Here is a 20,761-nt window from a genome sequence, read left to right as displayed (position 1 = left end):
AGCTGAATGCCCGCTCACACTCACTAGTGGAGACAGCGATGGTTCGGACTGCTTTCAGTAGAGGCTCCATGGCAGCAGGTGTACGGGATGCCCTGGTTTCCTTGTATTCGCGAAAGCCCTGAACAGTCTCTCTTCTGTCCACTTTCAGCACTTCGCACAAACGTAGCACCTCTACGTCCCCATACTGTACGTCTAACTCCTCTTCAGGCCAACTTCCAGGATGGATAACTTTCATGTCCTGGATTAGCTGATTGTCCCGGGCCTCCCGGCCATGTAATGGGATTTCTCTTGTGCTGACATGAGAGGAGGTTGTGGAAGTCATTCTGTGTCTCAGATTTTCTACCATACTGCGGAAAAACTGACCTGCATGAATCTGTACAAGCCTGCCATTCTCACGCAGGGCAACACCCTTGAAGGACTTCTCAGCTAGAGCTGTATGAACTGTAGTCATGTGTGGGCCAGGCATGGTGACCATGGATTCAAAAACTCGTATTTCTCGAGTTAAGAGCCTATCTGCTGTAGGCAGTGTCATCTCTCTTTTTTGGAGTTGCCGAGAGAGGTCGCTGAGCTCTGTGAGCGCATCGTACATCAGTCCCAGATTGCTGACAAACGTTGCAGATGTGAGCACATCATCCAGGCCCTTGTACTTTGCTCTGTCTCTGGAATCCCTGCTCGTGTTGTTTGCAGCATTTGTGAAGTGATCATGAAGCACTCGGTAGTTTTCCCAGACTGCTCTGACGCTCCTTTCACTTGAAGCCACCCAGCGGATGGACAAAACACGCCCTATCACCAGGAGACGCTGTCCGACTGCTTGCGCACACTGCGCTAACTGCCTCTGATTTTTGGGGGAGGCATGGAACAAGGAATAGAGTTTGTCAAAAAAGATCTGGAAATGATTGAGCCCTGAGACCTCCTTGACCACATCCCCAACTGCCAGCTCTAGACGATGATTGGAGCAGTGCCACACAAACAGGCTTGGGAATTTACTACACAACTGGGTAGCAACGCCTGTTCTCTTCCCTAGCATGACTGAAGCCCCATCACATGCAAAAGAAACGAAACACTGACCTAAAAAGTCCTCGTTAAAATCTCTTCCAAGACACTCCATTAACGCCTTTGTGATGTCATCAGCCGTTGTTCCATCCAACTCGATCAGCTCCCAAAAAACGTTTCGGGCTCAGCATCAGCTAATGCTGAGCGTAGACACACAACAAGCACCGTTTTACCACTAATAGTGGTAGATTCATCGACCAAAACACAGAGTTTTCTTTGGTTTTCTGTAATGTCTTTTGCCATTTTTTTCTTCAGCTCATGAGCTATGTGGTCGATGATTTCGCCACAGGTTTTATTGGAGTGCAAAACCCTGCCCACGTTCAGCCCATTCAGTTTCTGTACATTCAAATCAATTGGCATGTCTGTGAATGGCCGGCTATGTTTGCCAATTTTATATGCCGTTCGAAAAACTCTGATAGTGGTGTCTAATTCAGATTTATGCATAGACTGCACTTGATGTTGAATAGTTTCACATGAAGCAGATGTAAGGATGTCAGCAGCTTTTACATGGGCTTGTGATTCTTTATGTTCTTTGATTTTTTTTTCTCAGGCTAGCTTGTTGTTTGCCCTTGTCAACACCGAAATGAGACACTGCACACTCACCCCATTCAGTTGACAGTTTCAGTCCTTGTCCAGTGTGTATTCCCAAAGATTTGACATCTCTGCATATCCGACATCATAGCTTCTTATCTTTAAGAAGGAGCCATGCATTGGTCTTGCAAAAATATTGCACCTGGTCCGTTGTCCAGCAGTCAGGTGCATCGCTTTGCCCGGTGTTGGTGGTGGCAGTTGCGCCAGCAGCAGCTAACGTTAGAGGCTCTGGAGGAGGCGGCGGAGCTAGTGCTAATGCTAATGCACTAGAACTTGGAGCAGGAGGATCAACCAAAGAAAGCTCCCCATCAGACACAATTTCCAACACAGGCACAGCATTCTCTGTATTTGAAGTTTCTTCCGGCGACAACCGCTGTCTTTTTGCACTTTTATTAATCCACGCTAACATTTTAGAAATGCTAATTTGTGACGTGACTTGCTTTCCTTCTCTCGGGGGCGTGCCTGCTCTGTTCTATCACTCTACATAGCCACCCACTGGGTGGGAGTTGCACTGCATAAACACAACACACGTGCATCTAGGTATGTAAATTGTAAAGCATTAAAACATGGTTTTACTAACAGTTTTCAGTATGTTGTTACTTCGGCATTATTATTATTATTATTATTTTGAAACGTGTATTATATTAAATCACGGTCAAATAGGTTAATTTTGACATAGTCGTTTCCACCACAGTATTTACATGGAGAAGATAAGCCCCGCCCCCTCTCCAGCACGTTCTGTTTGAATGACAGGAGTAAACAGCTGACAGCCGCTGTGAAACTCCAGCGGTTAGAGCGATGAGAATGTCCGTTCGGCACCTCATGACGCATCTACTGAGTACCGGGCGGCTGTATATATATATATGGATGTATAATAAGAACGGCGGGAGAGTGTTGAGTACTGGCACGGTGCATGAGTACCGGAGTAACCGCCAGCATGCCGGTACTGAGCAAGAAGTGCCGGTACTCCATGGGTCAGAACCAGAAGTGCCGGTACTGCGTACCGGTGAGTACCGGCCCAATTCCAGCACTAAGCAGGCCATTCACTTTGATTTGATCCCGTTATGAAATGTCATCATTTCGACAATAAAGAAATTCTACATAAACGTTATCTTGCACATTTTATCTAACCATCTCCGTTTCTAACTTTCAATATATTTTAAAAGAGATCTCTCTCTCATCTGCGTGCGGGGGCGGGGCCTCACAGACGCGCTGCATCTCTCTCTCGCTCACAGACATGCTGCAGCGCCGTGCAGTGTGCACACAGCTCTGCCGGTAATGAATATTACATTTTGTGAAGAAACTTTTCCACCAATAATTCCAATAAGTATTCCAAAATGTATTCACTTCAGGTTTACGAAAGTAACTGTAATCAGATTACTCGTTTTTCAAATGTAACGCCAGCTGAATACAGTTAGCCTACTTGATTTTTGTATTCTGATTACGTAACGCCGTTACATGTATTCCGTTACAACCCAACCTTGCTTCTAGGCTACTGTCCCGCAGCTCCTGCCTCTCTGTTGGACTCTGTCGCAGCGGGGCTGCTGCTGTGGTGCGGAGCGCATTAACCAGACTCTTCACAACGAAGGATCACTTCTTCTTCAAGGCAGGGAAGGTTTTGCAGTACGCAGTCTACTGTCCCGCAGCTGCTGCCTCTCTGTTGGACTCCGGTACTGCACACAGTAACCACGCCGCAGTCTCCCCTGTCGTGCGGGCCGGATGAGAATGTCTGGCGGGCCGGATGTGGCCCGCGGGCCGCCAGTTGGTGGTCACTGATACATGCACAAAAACCTATATAACTGACTACAGGAAAAGGAAAACCCCCATAATCATACTAGGGCCTCTTTGAGACTTGAATGACATGATGATTCATTTGTATCAACAGAATAAGTGTAGCTTACTTGCTAAGAGTTGAGTGTGAATATTGATACCACAATCATGTTGGCAGCAAGAATATGAGGTTGAGTCTGCAGTTGGTTAGCTTCGCATAAAGACATTTGGCAGGCTTTGTCCAAAGGTACCAGCACCTCTAAAACTCCTGGGGCAGGGGTTGTGTCTCTCTGAGTAGTTACAAGGCAACCAATGGAGACTATTGGAAGTAACTTCCTCGACCCAAAAAGAAAAACCCAGCAAACCTGTGAAAAAGGATTTATCTTTGTTTTTAACACTTTAGTTTTAGTGTTAAGCAAATGAGTCGAGGTGTAATGTTTCTTTCTGTTACATTTTGATAAGAGCCATGCTAGCTGTGTTTAGCCTTTGTTCTAAACTAAGCTAATTGGCTGCTGGCAGTAGCTTCAAATAATTAGCACAGACATTTAAGTATTATCAATCTTCTCCTCTAACTGTCAAAGAAACGATTAAGCTGATTTCTTAAAAACTGTAAGATGATCTTAAACGTTTTAAAAGTGAACTACCTTTTATTATGATGAAACAGGAGAATAAGCTGGTTACTGCACATTTATCCCCACCTTGATGTAACCTTCAAGCCTCAGTGTAGCGTCTGGGGGGGGGGGGGGTCCACGTCTGCAGGGTGTCACATTCTCAAACCTCCCTGAAAGAACACCGAAATTCTGCCATTGTGTCGTAACTGCCTGCCCACATGCCCACATGCCCACCGCACTATTTATACCAGAGGATCACAACTGCTGCTATAGGTACAGTTACAGTGGGGCACTTCAAACCCCAGCTGCCCTGCCTCAGCTAATAATACTATGCAGTATACGCACACACACACACACACACACACACACACACACACACACACACACACACACACACACACACCACTGCGTACTCTGCTGTGCTACTTTTGGCCCTCATCATCCTGCCTCAAAGTGCTTCCTGTATCCATCACAGTGATGAGCGTGTCCACCTCCCACACCAAGCTGCCTGCCAACAAGCTCTCACACAGACTCTTACATCACGACCGACTGTCCCCTTCCTCCAAATCATTATGCACATAATCATTTCAGGGGGGGAGTGGGGGGGGGGGGGGAGTGTGGAAGTCCTCTATGGAAACCAAAAAGCAAACACACAACAAAGATTTTGGATTTTTACGTTTTGCACTTCTTATCCACAGATCCACAGAGAAGACACAATTGTGAAAACATAAATTGTACGGTCAGACGCAGAGTGTCTATGATCTGTCTTTTTTTTTACACTTGATCAACCTTATTTAAAAGATTCATTTAATTTCCCTTGTTATTGTACACATAAGACTCTTGCAACATGTCCTGTTCTGGCTAGAGGACTCTTTGATAGTGCCCATTTTTTGTATTTGGTCCGATGTAAAGGCTGGTCACTATGCCATGTCAGACATATTGCTAATACAAACATTTCACCCCAGATGGGACTTGAACCCACAATCCCTGGCTTAGGAGGCCAGTGCCTTATCCATTAGGCCACTGGGGCTTTGAAACCAACAATTAATGACCATGTGAGATAGGTGGTCTCCGATCAACTAATTATGTTAGCTTTTTTAAACCAACACGCTGCTCGAGTAAAGATTTAGGAGATTTTGCACTCCTTGGGTGTTTCTCAATGTCGAGGATGCTTCCTTGGTGGGACATGTCTTCCGAGACAAGTCCTTCAGAGGCTAGCCAAGAATCCTTCCTGGCATTCGGAGAACAAAGAATGGAACAGGCTAGCAAGTGTGCGTCATATGAGAGGCTCCGCCTTACATTTTCCGCCAACGATTTTGGAAATTGGTCCGTGCGCAAAGCATTGTGGGGATTTTAAGACCGCGGAGGATACACATGTGCAGCCTCGAAATGTCCCGCAACGAAGGACGCCGGCGACGGTAGAATTCCAAGCATCCTGGACATTGGAACCAGGGCCAATTTGAGCCCCAAGCGACATTGTGAGATGAGCCCCCCCCCCCCCCCCCCAAACGACAGGAGTGAAAAAAAATGTTTTGGAAACAAAGTAGGCTACTTTGCAAATATAATTCCTGTTTATTATTATTATTATCAGCACAGTTACTTTTTTATACAGTGAGCTAAATGGTAAATGTGCATGTATGTCGTTCAGTATGCGTTTACAGGTGAATACGTCTGCATTTCCTGCCAAATACTAGCCTCAAAAAGATTAAAATATAATTAATGCAAATAAACTACTTATACTAATAATAATAATAATCAATTCAATAATATAAATACTATATTATTTTATTATAATATAGTTGTAATATAGTCAAGACAAAACATGCTTATTACATGCTCAAAAACGTGCTCCCCTTGGTGACGGTCCGTCTCTCGCGTCAGGGGGGGGGTGCGCGGAGAACTGCGCGCAGCAGCTGAGGCCCCCTGCGCAAGGCGGGGCCCCATGCAGCCTGCGTGATTGGCCTGTAGGGAGGGGCGGCCCTGATTGGAACAGTCCTTCGGCGGGACTCGATGTCGTAGCATCCTTGAAATAGAGCCTTCCTCGACATTGAGAAACATCCCGTATGAGGCCTCCACAGGACAACGTTATGAAAACATATTTGTTTGGTCATATGTAGACTGTCTTTTTTGACACTGATCAATCTTATTAAGAAGACTGATTCAGTATTTACCTCTCTTATTGTACACGAAGCCATGCACAGTTGGGGCTTTGGTAATTTATGTTTTTTTTATTGATCCTAGTCCTAATGATTGCCACTATAAGTGTCACCCCAGATGGGACTCGAACCCACAATCCCTGGCTTAGGAGGCCAGTGCCTTATCCATTAGGCCACTGGGGCTTTAAAAGCATCAATGCATGACCATGTCAGGTAGTTGGTCTCCGATCAACTATGTTCTTTTTTAAAACCAACAAGCTGCTCAAGTAAAGATTTAGTAGTATCCTGTTAAAGGAGGCAAATACCAAAAAACAACAATACAACAGAGTTTTTGGATTTACATGTTGCACTGCTTATGAGGCCTGCACAGGTCCTCACAAGACCTGCAACGCCTCAGGACTCTCTGGTAGCTTGTGTTTTTTTATTGATCCTAGGCCTAATGAATGCCACTATAAATGTCACCCCAGATGGGACTCAAACCCACAATCCCTGGCTTAGGAGGCCAGTGCCTTATCCATTAGGCCACTGTGGCTGTGCCACATGGTTTTTAACATTAATTAAAAACCATGTCACATAGGTGGTCTTTGTTTAATTGATTCTGCACGTTCTAAAACCGACAAGCTGCTCAAGCAATGGTTTAGGTGTATCCTGTTAAAGGAGGAAAATACTTTGAGTCCTTTTCAATATTTTTCCGTATTTATTAGTTTATTGGGATTCATTTTCATTTTGACATTACATTTACTTTGTTATACAATTAACAGTAGCCATTTGGGTCTGTCTAATGATAAAGGAACACATATCTGACAGGTGTAACCGTTTTACGATGGTCAGACCTTTTGGAATGATAAAATATATGTTTTTGTTGTTTTATGTATCTTTCCCTTCAGCAATCGATTAATTAATTTGTCAGAATAATAATTGGACACTATTTGATCATTGGTTAATCACTTAGTACATCGTATTTTTGTAGTTATGGCATGTCATATACACTAAAGTCCAATGAAAACAAATTAAAAAAAAGGTATTAGTTAAAGCTTTCTAAAGGTATGATGTGGACTAAAGAGCACTGAGGGGTCGACAGCAGAGGACATCCTGTTTTAGGACTTCTGTGTCCTCTCTCTTGTCTCATGATATCCCAGGACTTAAATATCCTTAAGTCAACAATCACAACAGGAAACATGACAACATGTCAACCTACTGTGAGCGATGGCACATTTTAAATATCAGATTACAGGTAGACATAGCCAAGCAAAGCTAATACTTTAATGGAGGAAGGATAACGACAGAATTAAAATTATTTATGTCTTTGTATCCCCTATTAAAATCTCATCACGCTCAAATGACTTAAGGTACACGATACATACAGAATAATCCTTCCAAGTAATGATCCCAAACCACAGTTACATCACACCTGTGGGTGCATGTGCAACATTATTGCCGCTGTGTTTTATCAGCATTAAAGCACAGTGCTTAGTGTGAGCCGCAGTAACCTGATGCCAATGGGAGATTGAGCTAAATGTCAGTGAGCCATCTTGAGCTACAGCCGTCCGACAACAGCATCGCAGTTTCAGAGCGGGAAAGTGAGAAGAGACAATATATAGTCTTAAAATTCTTAAAGTCTTTCAAGTTCACATTCAGTATTATACCATACCAGGGCTGGTAATATAATGATAATATATCGATGTCAGGACATGAGACTGCCTGTTGTCTTAGATTTTGGATAGTGTGCTATTGCATTGTAAGTGCATTACAAGGAAGTGATGTAATTGAATGACTTGCGCTGTTTTAATATCTGCCTTTACCCACTTAGTCAATATATCCACATTACTGATGATTAGTAATTGGTCATTGTGTCATTATTATAAGTACCATAGTCAACCCAACAGTATCGAAGGTCTTGGTAAAGAAAAATGGTGATTTTTTCCCCCCCTCATATCGCCCAGTGACTAGTAAATGGACGGCATTTATATAGCCCTTTATCCAGTCTTTACGACTCCTCATCATTCACCAATTCACACCCCAGTCATACAAAGCAATTTGCTCAATGAAGCTAACAATCACACACATTCACACAAATCATAGCTTGTTAAAAACCACACGAGCAGCTGTTTGAGTAAAAAAGCACTAACAATCCACTGTTCACTACCTGTTGAGCACTTAGCAGCAGACAGGCACAGTTAGCTGCTAGCTGGTGAACACAGTCTGTAGCATTTAGCAGCTAAAGAGCTAGATATCTCCCTCTCTAATTGATGCAGGTCAGAGCTAAAAGAAAGTGGATGTTGGACTGTAACAAACTTCTCCAAATAAATGATAATGTTGCTATGTAGCTGCTTAAGGTGTAAGTTTGCCATATTGATTAAAAAGGTGATGGTATAATTAAAAACAAAGTCAAGTTTGGTCATAAAATATAGCTTCAGTATGCACACACACAAGCATTTCAGATGTTCTGACACCTGACGTGCGATGACAGATAGTAAAAGTTGTTCTTTTTTACTGACATCATCAACTACTTGTCTCTCCCAAACTGCAGAGTTCACATACTTTCCACAGCAATGAATGGGGCTTAAGTGAACTGAACTCGCATGCTGTTCATAGATCCTACAACAACACTGCACTCCTCTTTCCTTCTTCTCTCTATACCCTGATTTTCTTTTCATCTCTATGTGCGGTTGTGTAATTCTGAGGGCATTAGGGCATCTTTATTAGCACTGCTTTATTATAATGGCTCTCCCACTGGCATATGTAAAGGCATGATATAAATAGTTTGGAAGAAGAATGCAGACCCTTTACATACCCTGAAGCAGCTCAGCAATGTAAAAAAACTTCCACTGCATTCAAGATAAGTGAAAGTACATCATTATTATCATAAATATGTACTTTTCAAATCATTCTTTATATTATTAGCACTTAAGCAGTATTTTACTATGCAGTGGTTTCTAATCTCGGGGTCTCCAAATGGCTTAAATCTGAGGGATTGTGAGATGATTAACAGGAAATAGGAAAATCATAATGCATTGTATCTGTAAAGCTTATATAACATGTTGTTTTTTAATACATTTTAAAGCACGTAGGAGCCTAAAAAAGTACTTTCAAACGGAAAAGTCGGAAAAAGCAGAATTAAGGTGTCAAAACCTTTAATTTCTTGACATTTTTGGCATTTCCTTTATTTATTTATTTAGTGTATGTGTCCACAAACGTGCGCACACATACACAAAATAGCTCTCTGTAGTGGGCTCATCTGTGTCCCCTATCTCTCATTCAGAAAGTGTTGCCCCTGACCGTGCATGCTCTCTAATGCACATCTTATTTCCAGCTTGCCGGGCAGTAAACCCCTCTGCAGTTGTTATCCCCCCACCCCCCTCTTACCCCACCCTGCCTATTCTTTACCACAGGGCCATCCCTGCCCACCTATTTGTGTCGTTCTCAGCCAATGAGGAGTGACTGCATGGTGAGCAAGCACCAATGAGGCAACTTTTTCTTCTGTATAAAACTTTTCCGGACAGTTTGCCGGGTTGCACTTTCTGACAGTCCAGGGCTCCGAGAGGAAAGCACCAGCCCAGAGAGAGAGAGAGAGAGAGAGAGAGAGAGAGAGAGAGAGAGAGAGAGGGGGTAGAGAGAGCCAGTGTGAACGCAGGGGAGTTGCCAGTTTTTAATCCCAATCCCACACTTCAAGAAAGTGGTGGGTGAACTTTTGAGCTTTCCTTTGTTTTTAAACTTTTCAGTATCAGGACCGCTCAGACTTGATGTGAATGTGTCTGTGTTTTCTATCCCTTTTCGTTCCTTGAAGCCTCTCCATTTCAGCGAGGATGGAGGACGCACACATGAAAGAGTCGCCGGACGTTCTGTCCCACTTTGGCGTCACTGAAGAAATCGGCCTTTCACCTGATCAGGCCAAGAAGAACCAGGAAAGATATGGCTTCAACGGTGAGGGAAAGAGAGAACGATGGATGGATGGAGCAATGGAGGGTTAATAGAAGGAGTATGAGTGAAATGAAAGAGGAACCGAGGATGGAGGAACACATGTATCATAGCTTGGAAGTGAGAGTGGAAAAGGTTTAGAAGTATACTGTGAAATGGCTCAAGGAGACACTGGAGGGGAGAGGAAAGAGAAGTGGGATGACTGATAGATGATCTGGCACTGTGTGATGTTTTTGATAATGGTCTAATAACGGGAAACAAAGGGGAGGGGGGGTGATGTTTGTGCAGCAGGTGCATTAGAGTTTCAAGCTACCGGCTTTAGCTGTTATTGACAATCCTTGATGTGTTAGTGAATTAAAGCATGACACCTCGTTCTTGACTTTGGGAATAACTCAAGGTCAACTGCAACTGCGTGTTGAACAGAAGCCTCTCAGCGGGATGGAGTTGGGGCAAACTCTCCAAGGAAGGCCATGAAATGCAACTGAACGCCTTTTAAAAGGCTTTAAAATGACCTTGATGTAAATGCTCCTTATTCTACATCCTGGCATTTGAAAAAAGTGACTTTAAACTCGGTCTAGCAACAGGTGTAATTCATAATTAACGATCTCTTTTACTGTAACTGGAACACCTGCAGTAAATGGAACAAAGCCATCGTTAAAGCTAATTAATTACACCTGTGTCTTTATGTCTGCTGTTAAAAAGACTATTGGTAACACCAACGAAGACACTGAAATGCATACTGAGGCTAGCTTTGATATTTTCACTGTCTTATCGTTGAATCTAATCATGCTCAACAGTTTGCAGTGACTCTGTGTTTGTTGTGAAGCATCTCAGCTGAAAATTGATGTTGACAGAGGAGCTGCAAACTAGAAAAACAAAATAATTTAGGTCACCGTAAAGGTCACTTAGTTAAGTCACTATTTTAGTGCCAACTGGCAGAGGCACAAGGAGGCCTGAACAAAGCAGCTGTTACTTAGCATTTGTTCATCACTTAGGAATAGTTTATTAAAATGTGAAAGTAGATTATAGTTTCTGTCATGTCAAGTTCAGTTTGTTTTAAATCCTAAAAGTGTTGGCGCTAATTTGCATTCGAGGCGCACACATTAAAAACAATGCATTGAATGTGTCGTGCAGTTATGCTTTATTAATATCGTTTGTCTCTCTTCGCCCACAGAGCTGCCAGCAGAGGAGGGTGAGTCCACTTTAATCCTCAAACACCTGCTTTTCATTATTTTCACGCTTGAGTCACATGATCACTTCCTGTGTTGACAAGTCATAGTCGTTCATCCAACACCTGACGTTAGCTTCTTGGTCCCCTTGGAGATTGGAGTTATTGGGACACTACTTGTATACTCAAACGCACACAACACAAAATATCACTAAAACCAAGACCGCTGAAACTGAGTTGAAGATCTGGAATGGTTTCTACAATTGCTACATTTAAATCCACAAAACATTTGTATTTGTCATGCCTGTCCGATAGTTTACTTTAACAGATCGCAGGCAACTTTATTGACTTTGCCCAAAGATCAGTTGTGCATGGAAACATGGAAATCATTTTGGAGTTAGAATTTAGGTTACATAAACTGAAGCATAATTAATAATTCCTCACCAAATATGTATCCTTGGCTTATTAAGGTTTTATTGACATTGAATGACACTTTTAACCATTTATTATGTTAATATATAGATATTTTTCCATATTCAGCGAGAAATAAACACAATGACCACACACACTTATATGCTGTATGGGATTTGATGTTTATCCTTTCACAGGAAAGACTGTCTGGGAGTTGGTGGCGGAACAGTTCGAGGACCTGTTGGTCAGAATCTTACTGCTGGCCGCCGGCATCTCTTTTGTGAGTTTACTTTTCAAATGACATGATGAAGTGCATTTGTATTTACATGGTGCAGTGTGTATGCAAGGATCCTGCAAAGGTTTCACTACAGGGTCATTGTGTATTTTAGGACCATATGCTAAAAAGACAGAGTGGTTTGTCACACTGTGCTTTTCCTTATTTACGTTATATTTACTAACATTTGGTTCCTGATCAATCCGAGCAACCGTGTCAAAACAGTAGATAGAACAATCATCTTTCATGGTTATGAACTATTTGGCAAAATCTATAAATGTTCTCAAAACTTTAAAGATTATATATTTGACATTTCCTCACAGTTTACACCTAAAAAAAACAATGAATTTTTAAGCTGACCAAAAAGAAGGTGGTACCCATTCCTGAAGCACTTACATGAACTTGCTCCTTCCCATTTGTAATAAGCTCCCCCAATCCAACAGTTAAGTTGAGGTTTAAGTTACAAAAAGGTTCATATGCAGCTAAGTCTGAATGTAGGGACTAACGATCCAGAGAGAGCTGCTTGGGAGGCGACAAAGTCAAATACTAGCTGCTCAATGTCGATGCAAACCAGGTCCTATCTTGCATCTAAACAGGAGTGATGTTGATAAAGCACCTCTCAAAACAAAACCGAGCTGTTTGATCAATTAAGTAAAGCAAGGAGAATAAAAGCAAAGCCGTTACAGAAGTGCACGTTTAGTAACTTTAAGAAACCTGACAGTGATGTTAGAAGACTGAGCTCCGTCTCTCCTGACCGCTCACCTGTTTCTCTAGATGATTACACACACTGGCAAACACAAGCCTGTCCATGGGCGAGTTATTACATTACATTTGGACCCATGTCCTCACTCCCATTTACACAAGGAATCCCTCTCCCCCCTCCTCCCCCTCTCCCCCCTCTCCCCCCTCCTCCCCCTCGCCTGTTGCCCTCTCTGAAACTGTTTTGTGGAGGAGAGCAGTCTGGACGCATTGTCTTAATCCTCCATCTCTGCCCTCTGGCCTCCCTGCACAGCTGTCACTATGGCCTTAGAAGGCCTGCCTGGCTGTGTGTGTGTGTGTGTGTGTGTGTGTGTGTGTGTGTGTGTGTGTGTGTGTGTGTGTGTGTGTGTGTGTGTGTGTGTGTGTGTGTGTGTGTGTGTGTGTGTGTGTGTGTGTGTGTGTGTGTGTGTGTGTGTGTGTGTGTGTGTGTTGTGTGTGTGTGTGTGTGTGTGTGTGTGTGTGTGTGTGTGTGGCCTAGCATTACTATACTTGTGGGGACCTAAATCTGTTTACACAGTCACGTGTGGGGACTCGCCTCCCTTATGGGGACAAATTGGAGGTCCCCATAAGGGGAATCATTAATTTAAGGGTGAAGACTTGGTTAGGGTTAGGTTTAGGTTAAGGGTTAGGCATGTGTTGGTTATGGTTAAGGTCAGGATAAGTCTCCAAGAAATGCATGTAAGTCAATGTAATGTCCCCTGAAGTGATGTATACATGGTATGTGTGTGTGTGTGTGTGTGTGTGTGTGTGTGTGTGTGTGTGTGTGTGGTGTGTGTGTGGTGTGTGTGTGTGTGTGTGTGTGTGTGTGTGTGTGTGTGTGTGTGTGTGTGTGTGTGTGTGTGTGTGTGTGTGTGTGTGTGTGTTAGAGAGAGGAAGAGAAAGAGAGTGTGCGTGTGTGCATATATGCATAGCCGGAGCTTTATTTTAAGAAAGTCTCAAGCCAGGACGAGAAATTGTGTCCTTGGAAAAAGGTCAGGGATGGAAGGAACGAAGGATGGCCGGCAGCAGCAGAGAGCGAGAGACAGAGGAGGGGGAGGGGATTGAGTTGCACAATCGCATTGTTTGCTACAATGACAAAGGATAGATTCAGTGTCGTGTACGCTTTCTAAAAGAGAGAACACTAAATGCTGCAGATACATGGTCATCCTATTCATACCCAGGAATGTCCTGTAGCGCTGCCGAGTGCTGACCTCGCATTTTGGAGATCGATTGTGTCTTTGAAGAGAAGCAGGGTGAAGACAGACCGGAGAGTGTGAGCAACAGACTATTTTTGGGAAAGGGTGAGAAAAGATGTGAGAGCAGGAGAAAGAAAAACAGGGTAGATTATGATGATGAGGAGGAGGAGGAAAGAAAGTGAGATGCTGTGTGAGGAAGATGGGGCTGGTCTCTGGTCAGCTCTGTGCTCCGCTGCCCTGCAACAAATCTGTGTCAATGTCAACACAAAGCCTTTCCGAAACACCCACCCCCCCACTCACAGGAGCGCAACACATGTTCATCTATAGGTTGGGAAAAAGTCACATGTGAAGCATAGATTTAACACATAGGATGACATAAGAGACGACTATGTCATTTGATCCAGTGATTGTTCGTAACTGTCAGAAATAGAGCTACTCAACACGACTGTTTTATGTTTAATGCTGACCAGCAATACAATATAATACTGTAACCCTGAGCAACAGGTGCACAACAAAGCATCAAAAATGTATTACTTTAACTCAAAATGAATCAGTCAGTATCACACTGACTCACCTCTTAAACCCGAACAGATCAAATCTTTCAAGATAACAATAAGGATAATTAAAAAAAAACACTTCTCTGTAAATTAAAAGGTCCCAGAGCCTAACTTTATGTCAGCAGTGACAGTCCAAAAGTGTTTTATTTACCTGTTTAATTGTTAAAATATTAGAGAAAGCAGCGTATCCTCAACCTTTAAAAGCTGTAACCAGAGAAAACCTTTTTTGTCTTCACAAATGACTTTGATAAACAATGAGTTGATCACATTTTGGTGGTTGAGTAATGGTCTTAACACTTCATCATTTCACTCAAAGAAGTTCACTGAAAAGCACCTATGGATTTCATGTGACCTCAATGTTTGTAAAAAGTGAATTGATAAAGTAACATTGGAAATCAACAGCTGTCTGTCACCACACACAAAAAACCTAAACATCATTCAGTGGAAGTTATTTCATTTAAATGTGTATTCTGACATTCTTTCTCTCAGGTCCTGGCTTTGTTTGAGGATGGTGAGGAGACTATCACCGCCTTTGTCGAACCCCTCGTCATCCTCCTCATCCTCATTGCCAACGCTGTGGTTGGAGTGTGGCAGGTCAGGAAACACACACACACACACACACACACACACACATGCTAACACACACAGAGGAACAATCACAAGGACACATGCCTGCCTCTGAATGTGTCTTTTACACACACCTAAATAGCCTCTTATACTTAGTAACAGTCACACACAATAAATCAGACGCGGTGGACGGCCTGTTCAGATCGCGGCTCGTGTCCTTTACAGCGAGAGAGTCCAGAATGAGAGGCATCACGTCAGCCGGAGGTGAAAAGGCGAAAGGTTAAGCCAACCTGGAGCGAGGGGGGGGGGGGGGCACACTGGGACCCTTGAAGGCTCAAACTGCAGTCTGCTTTGTTACAATCCACACTGTGCAATCCACAGTAAAAATACAGAGGGACGATCGGGTTACCACAGGCCTGGAGAGTGTGTGTGTCTGTGTGTGTGTGTGTGTGTGTGTGTGTGTGTGTGTGTGTGTGTGTGTGTGTGTGTGTGTGTGTGTGTGTGTGTGTGTGTGTGTGTGTGTGTGTGTGTGTGTGTGTGTGTGTGTGTGTGTGTGTGTGTGTGTGTGTGTGTGTGTGTGTGTGTGAGTGGTAGTGGGGTTCATTATAATCCTGCGGCGGTCATTTGGAAACTATGCACAAGGATTCACACATGGGGGGTAAGGGGGAGGGTGGAGAGAGGGGCTGGCATAAGTTGGGCTTTACACTTTGAGGCGGCGGAGGGCAGCCTTGGAAGAAACCACAGACTGAACTGACCGTCAACCTGTTGTTCTGCAGACTGAGACACACACACACACACACACACACACACACACACACACACACACACACACACACACACACACACACACTCCATGCTTATTGAAAAGCTGTTTGCTTATGCGCTGTCAATCAAATCTGACCAAACCAAGACCTCACAGCACTGATGATGGAGATTAGCAGTTAGTGTTCAATGTTAAAAATAAATGTTGTTCAAAAGTGAGTCATGAATATATGGAAAAACCAAGCTTTCAATGGCAAATAAAATATGCAAATAAAAGCTGCAATGATCTTTTTTTTTTTCTTTATCCGCACAAAGAACAGAAATTCTCACACAGTGTATTCCTTCAATGTTTTGCAGACTGTAGCAGATGATATCACATTTTCCTGAAATAACAGAAAACCCTTAAATACAATCAAATATAACAATATGTCTTACTTGATACACTATAAAAGGCACATTGACACAGGCAGAGTTCGTGTTGGCATGATCGGGAGGTTGTAGTCCTGATATGACTATAATAATGTATGTGTTTTGTTTTGTGTGTTGCAACAGGAGCGCAATGCAGAGAGTGCCATTGAAGCTCTGAAGGAGTACGAGCCTGAGATTGCGAAAGTTTACCGGTCGGACAGGAAGTGCGTGCAGAGGATCAAGGCCAGGGAGCTGGTTCCTGGTGACATCGTGGAGGTTTGCGGTAAGATTCACCAAAACGTTAGCTTCTGCATGGACTCAAAGTCACTGTTGAACCACACCAGGATCGGTCCGATTATTTCACTGCAGCTGTGATCTGCTATGCTACACTATATACTTTGTGTATGACGGTGAACAGGAAATCCTGTAATTTAAGTGTAATAAAGTTTCTCAAAGCCAGCTACAAATACGCTGACTTGAGCCACGAAAGGGTAAAAGGTCAAACCTCATTTCCTGAAACTAACAAAATGGAATTTATGGGGTCCTTATTTTAGAGGAGAGGAGTAAGCATCTGCCCAATTCCTTCGCACAACATAACCTTAAGGTGCAAACTATTGTGTGTGTTTTTAAAATACAAAGGTAGCAGGTAAAAGTATGACTTTGCCTTCAACAAAGCTATATGAATTTTGAAACTGCTCGTTCACTGTCTGGAGAAGAGTAATACAAGTCCTTAGTATTCAAAAACAACCAAAAAAGGTCTTGTTGCAAACATTGCTTTCACTTCTCTGTGAAAGTTAAATATTGATAAAGTGGATACAACATACTAAGAATATACTGTAGAAATGTTCTCAACGCACTTTTAATGTGAAGCATGTATTAATTAAGCCTAAGCTCATCTCTGATTCAGGACAACCTTGGATGGAGACAACATAAATAGTGTTCGACTCCATGTTGAGAAGAAACATTTTAAACAGATGACTTGTGCTCTAGAAGCTCTTGTTTTTAAATCAGGTTTCACACAAAGAGGAAATCAAGCTTCTTGGCTTATCTGCTCTCATACTTCAAAAGAGTGTGTGTGTGTGAGTAGCTTCATGTCTCCTGATGTCCTTGAGAATGAAAATGGGCCCTTTTAAGGAAGTCACCGAAAAAAGGGGGTGGAGGGAAACTGAAAGAACTTCCTGCAGGAAGAAAAAAAACAAGCTTGAGTATAAATACACTTAATATCTGCGGCGTGCTCGCTCCTCTGTCTCTCCCTCTGTTTGCTGTACACCTGTTCCTTTCATTTCATGATCTCCCCAAGGTCTCCCTCTCTGACTGTGGTATCAGTTTTCAACAACAACACTATCCATCCAGAGTGCTAAAACCAGTCAATCAACCCTTTAACCCCACACACACACACACACACACACACACACACACACACACACACACACACACACACACACACACACACACACACTGCTGTAATGCTAATTGATATGAAACTGTTGTAATGTACCAAAGACAAAAGCAGATCGTATAAAATGATTAATATCTAAATAAAATAATCTGTGTGTTTGTGTGGACTCTAGTTGGTGACAAAGTGCCAGCTGACATCAGGCTCATCTCCATCAAGTCTACCACCCTGCGTGTGGATCAGTCCATTCTCACTGGTAGGTGTTGCAGAAACACATGAAGTATTGTTTCATGTCTGCGTGATTTACTGACCACACTGCCCAACATGTGTGTGTCCTACAGGTGAGTCCGTCAGTGTGATCAAACACACCGATGCCGTCCCGGACCCCCGAGCCGTCAACCAGGACAAGAAGAACATGCTGTTCTCCGTGAGTCTTTTTAATCTGAGTCCTGCTTTCTTTAAAACCTTTATGTTGCATCAAACCATTACCGTGCTGTTCATTCTCCAGAAACCCTACAACTGTCAACTCTCTATAGCATATACAACTTTTTCCATTATCAACATTTTCCTTGTCATAGCTTTAGACGCACTACAGTTAAAACACTTTACATACCAAATAAAGTTTGTGCCATCATTTTTTACATCTCAAAACCCATTAGTTATCAGTCCAAATCACCTACCGAGGCACCGGTCAATATTATTATTTTTTCGGTGTAGCCAGAGGATAATTAGGGCAAGACTTCCTTTTCTGTGTGCTGGTCATTGGTTAGAGTCCAATTAGCAACCTGGCGTGAATGGAGTTGAGAGAGGACGTCTGCAACTTGATAGTTAAAGAAGAATATTTATATGTATTTAGTTTTAGATCATTAAGGTAAAAAGTGGTCATTCAATAGCTGAATAACTTCAAAGAATTGCATTCTGTCCAATGTGATCTACCTTTCTTGCTTAAAAACACAGACTTTTTACCTGCATTCAATAAAGCCTGCTCAAACATGATTGGTAGATATTTCCCTGACTGCAAATAGGTTTGAATGTCTTAACCAATCATCATGAATTTGGTTTGCACATCATGACAATTTCCCCAATTTGACACATTTCACTTAAAACCACAAATGTCAACCTCACGGAGGCGCCAAAAAACGTCTCCAACATTTATCGAATTTTTCCTAGGAGGAACTTTCATTTCTGTTTAAAAACGAATTATGGTAAGCTTTATTAACCAACTTTGTAATGTTTTTCTGTTCAGGGCACCAACATCGCTTCAGGCAGAGCGACTGGTGTTGCTATCGCCACCGCTGTCTCCACTGAGATCGGTAAGATTCGTGACCAGATGGCCGCCACCGAGCAGGAGAAGACCCCCCTGCAGCAGAAACTGGACGAGTTCGGAGAGCAGTTGTCCAAGGTGGGTGAGACAGGAAGACACATCTGAAACTGTATCAACAAAGTTTTTATCTCTTTTGATTCATTCTGTGAAATAAGATATAACAAAATATAGGACATTTGTAGATAAAAACAAAGCCACCACCAATGTCTTACACCCTCTGCCTCTCTGCAGGTCATCTCCCTCATCTGTGTGGCCGTGTGGATGATCAACATCGGACATTTCAACGACCCCGTCCACGGAGGCTCCTGGATCCGCGGCGCTGTTTACTATTTCAAGATCGCTGTGGCTCTGGCTGTGGCTGCCATCCCTGAAGGTAAACTCCTGGCATTAAGTTTTCTAAGAATATTTATCTTGTGTAGCTCATCTAATATGCTGCACAATTAAAAATCTAATTAGGGCGACTTGCTGATTACTTCTCATCAAAGTCTGCTTGGGGCCTAGGTTTTCACTGTATATGTTTTAATCGTTTATTAAAGCCTAATGTGGCGACAGATGTCTAAATGAATGATCTTTAGATGTGGAGTTTAACAGAAGTGAGTTGACCAAACCTCGGCTTGAGACTACATTAGCTGAGACTAGCAAAAAAACACTTATTTAAAAAACATTCATGTACAAACAAAATGGCTTTCAGATTTTTCAATGAAAAATATCAAATAGGAAGAGGTGCCTTCAATAGATAGGAAACAAACTGACGTTAAAATATAAGAATAATAAAAAATATATAAATACAACAAAGTAATTCATGTTAATGATGATCTTGTTTTCTTCATTATATAAGGGGCATAACACTTTAGAATCTGACTCATATATCGGCAGTCAAATGGCATTGTGGGTAATGTAGGCGCCAGGTTTCAACAAAGTAGAAGAATATGTGGAATAAATATGAAGTTATCTGTGGTTCTGCTGCATTGATTTAGATATTTTCGTCATAAGAACACATTGCAGTCAGTATTCATTGATTTTTTCAAGTTGATTTCTTTAAGGTATAAAATGTCCCAAAGAGTAGAAATAAGTACATCCATCTTCATTCTTTTGTGATGGTTTTGGTGGCAGGTGAAGGAGAACAAAGACATTTGTATCTTTATTATTTGACTCCAAGCCTTCCACGGTGTTGTGCTGGAAGATGCGTTGCTATGTGTCCTGGTCTGGCCTGGGATCTCTGCCAAGTCAGCCTTTTCTAATAAACTCATAGGCCAGCTTATCTGTCTCCTCTTGACTTGGAGAAGCAGCTGTTTGTAAGACAAGAAATAATCTTTTATTCCTTGAACTAATTGTTGGTCCCCACCCAACTCCAACAATAGATGACAGTTGGAAAGACGTCTGGTCCTTAAATCAAGAGCTTGCATAGTTACTCATCTCAGTCATACCATCTTAACTGCTGTACCCTCAGTTATGATGAAGAGCTTAAGTAACATCAAACTCCTCCTTTGCCAATAAATTATTCGTGGACAACAACAGTCTGAGATTCAGAGGTGTTCACATTCCTCCATGTCACACTGCAGTCAGCTGCTCACGGTGCCAACGCTCATCACAGACTACAATCCGATGATGCCACAAGGACAACATCATGCCCCCCATAACGCCCCTCAACTGGACACGCTCCAGACCTTTGTCAGAGTTGATTTTGGCCTTGAACAGATCTGAAACGTGCTGCAGCCCCCCCCCCCCCCCCCAACAGGAATACCTTAGGTTGGGTGTCCTCCAGCTAATGTGTGAAGAGCTGTGAAGGGAACACCTGTGTCACCCGGCCTGTGGCAGGAGGGTTACAGTCCTGGTTGTTTTGACCAGACATGCGAGAACA

At 42.7% G+C, this 20,761-nt stretch overlaps 1 protein-coding gene and 3 non-coding genes across 4 annotated transcripts in view; 1 reads left to right on the top strand and 3 right to left on the bottom strand.

Annotated features, from left to right (window-relative positions):
* Positions 1 to 20,761, top strand: part of atp2a1 (ATPase sarcoplasmic/endoplasmic reticulum Ca2+ transporting 1) — a 44,742-nt gene that overhangs the window by 12,817 nt on the left and 11,164 nt on the right. Inside the window, 9 exon segments of the mRNA XM_034212953.1 lie at positions 9,969 to 10,105; positions 11,274 to 11,291; positions 11,876 to 11,958; positions 14,933 to 15,037; positions 16,325 to 16,463; positions 17,752 to 17,832; positions 17,918 to 18,003; positions 18,823 to 18,978; positions 19,132 to 19,273. Of these exon segments, the coding sequence (XP_034068844.1) occupies positions 9,969 to 10,105; positions 11,274 to 11,291; positions 11,876 to 11,958; positions 14,933 to 15,037; positions 16,325 to 16,463; positions 17,752 to 17,832; positions 17,918 to 18,003; positions 18,823 to 18,978; positions 19,132 to 19,273 (947 nt within the window).
* On the bottom strand, positions 4,983 to 5,055 carry trnar-ccu. Its single transcript has one exon. It is a non-coding gene; the product is annotated as a tRNA-Arg (tRNA).
* Positions 6,292 to 6,364, bottom strand: trnar-ccu. Its single transcript has one exon. It is a non-coding gene; the product is annotated as a tRNA-Arg (tRNA).
* On the bottom strand, positions 6,641 to 6,713 carry trnar-ccu. The gene has a single exon. It is a non-coding gene; the product is annotated as a tRNA-Arg (tRNA).

The sequence above is a fragment of the Gymnodraco acuticeps genome, unplaced genomic scaffold, assembly GCF_902827175.1.
Source record: "Gymnodraco acuticeps unplaced genomic scaffold, fGymAcu1.1, whole genome shotgun sequence".
In the NCBI taxonomy this organism is placed as follows: Eukaryota; Metazoa; Chordata; class Actinopteri; order Perciformes; family Bathydraconidae; genus Gymnodraco; species Gymnodraco acuticeps.
Note: the sequence above shows the minus strand (reverse complement) of the source record. Positions and strands in the feature narration are given on the sequence as shown.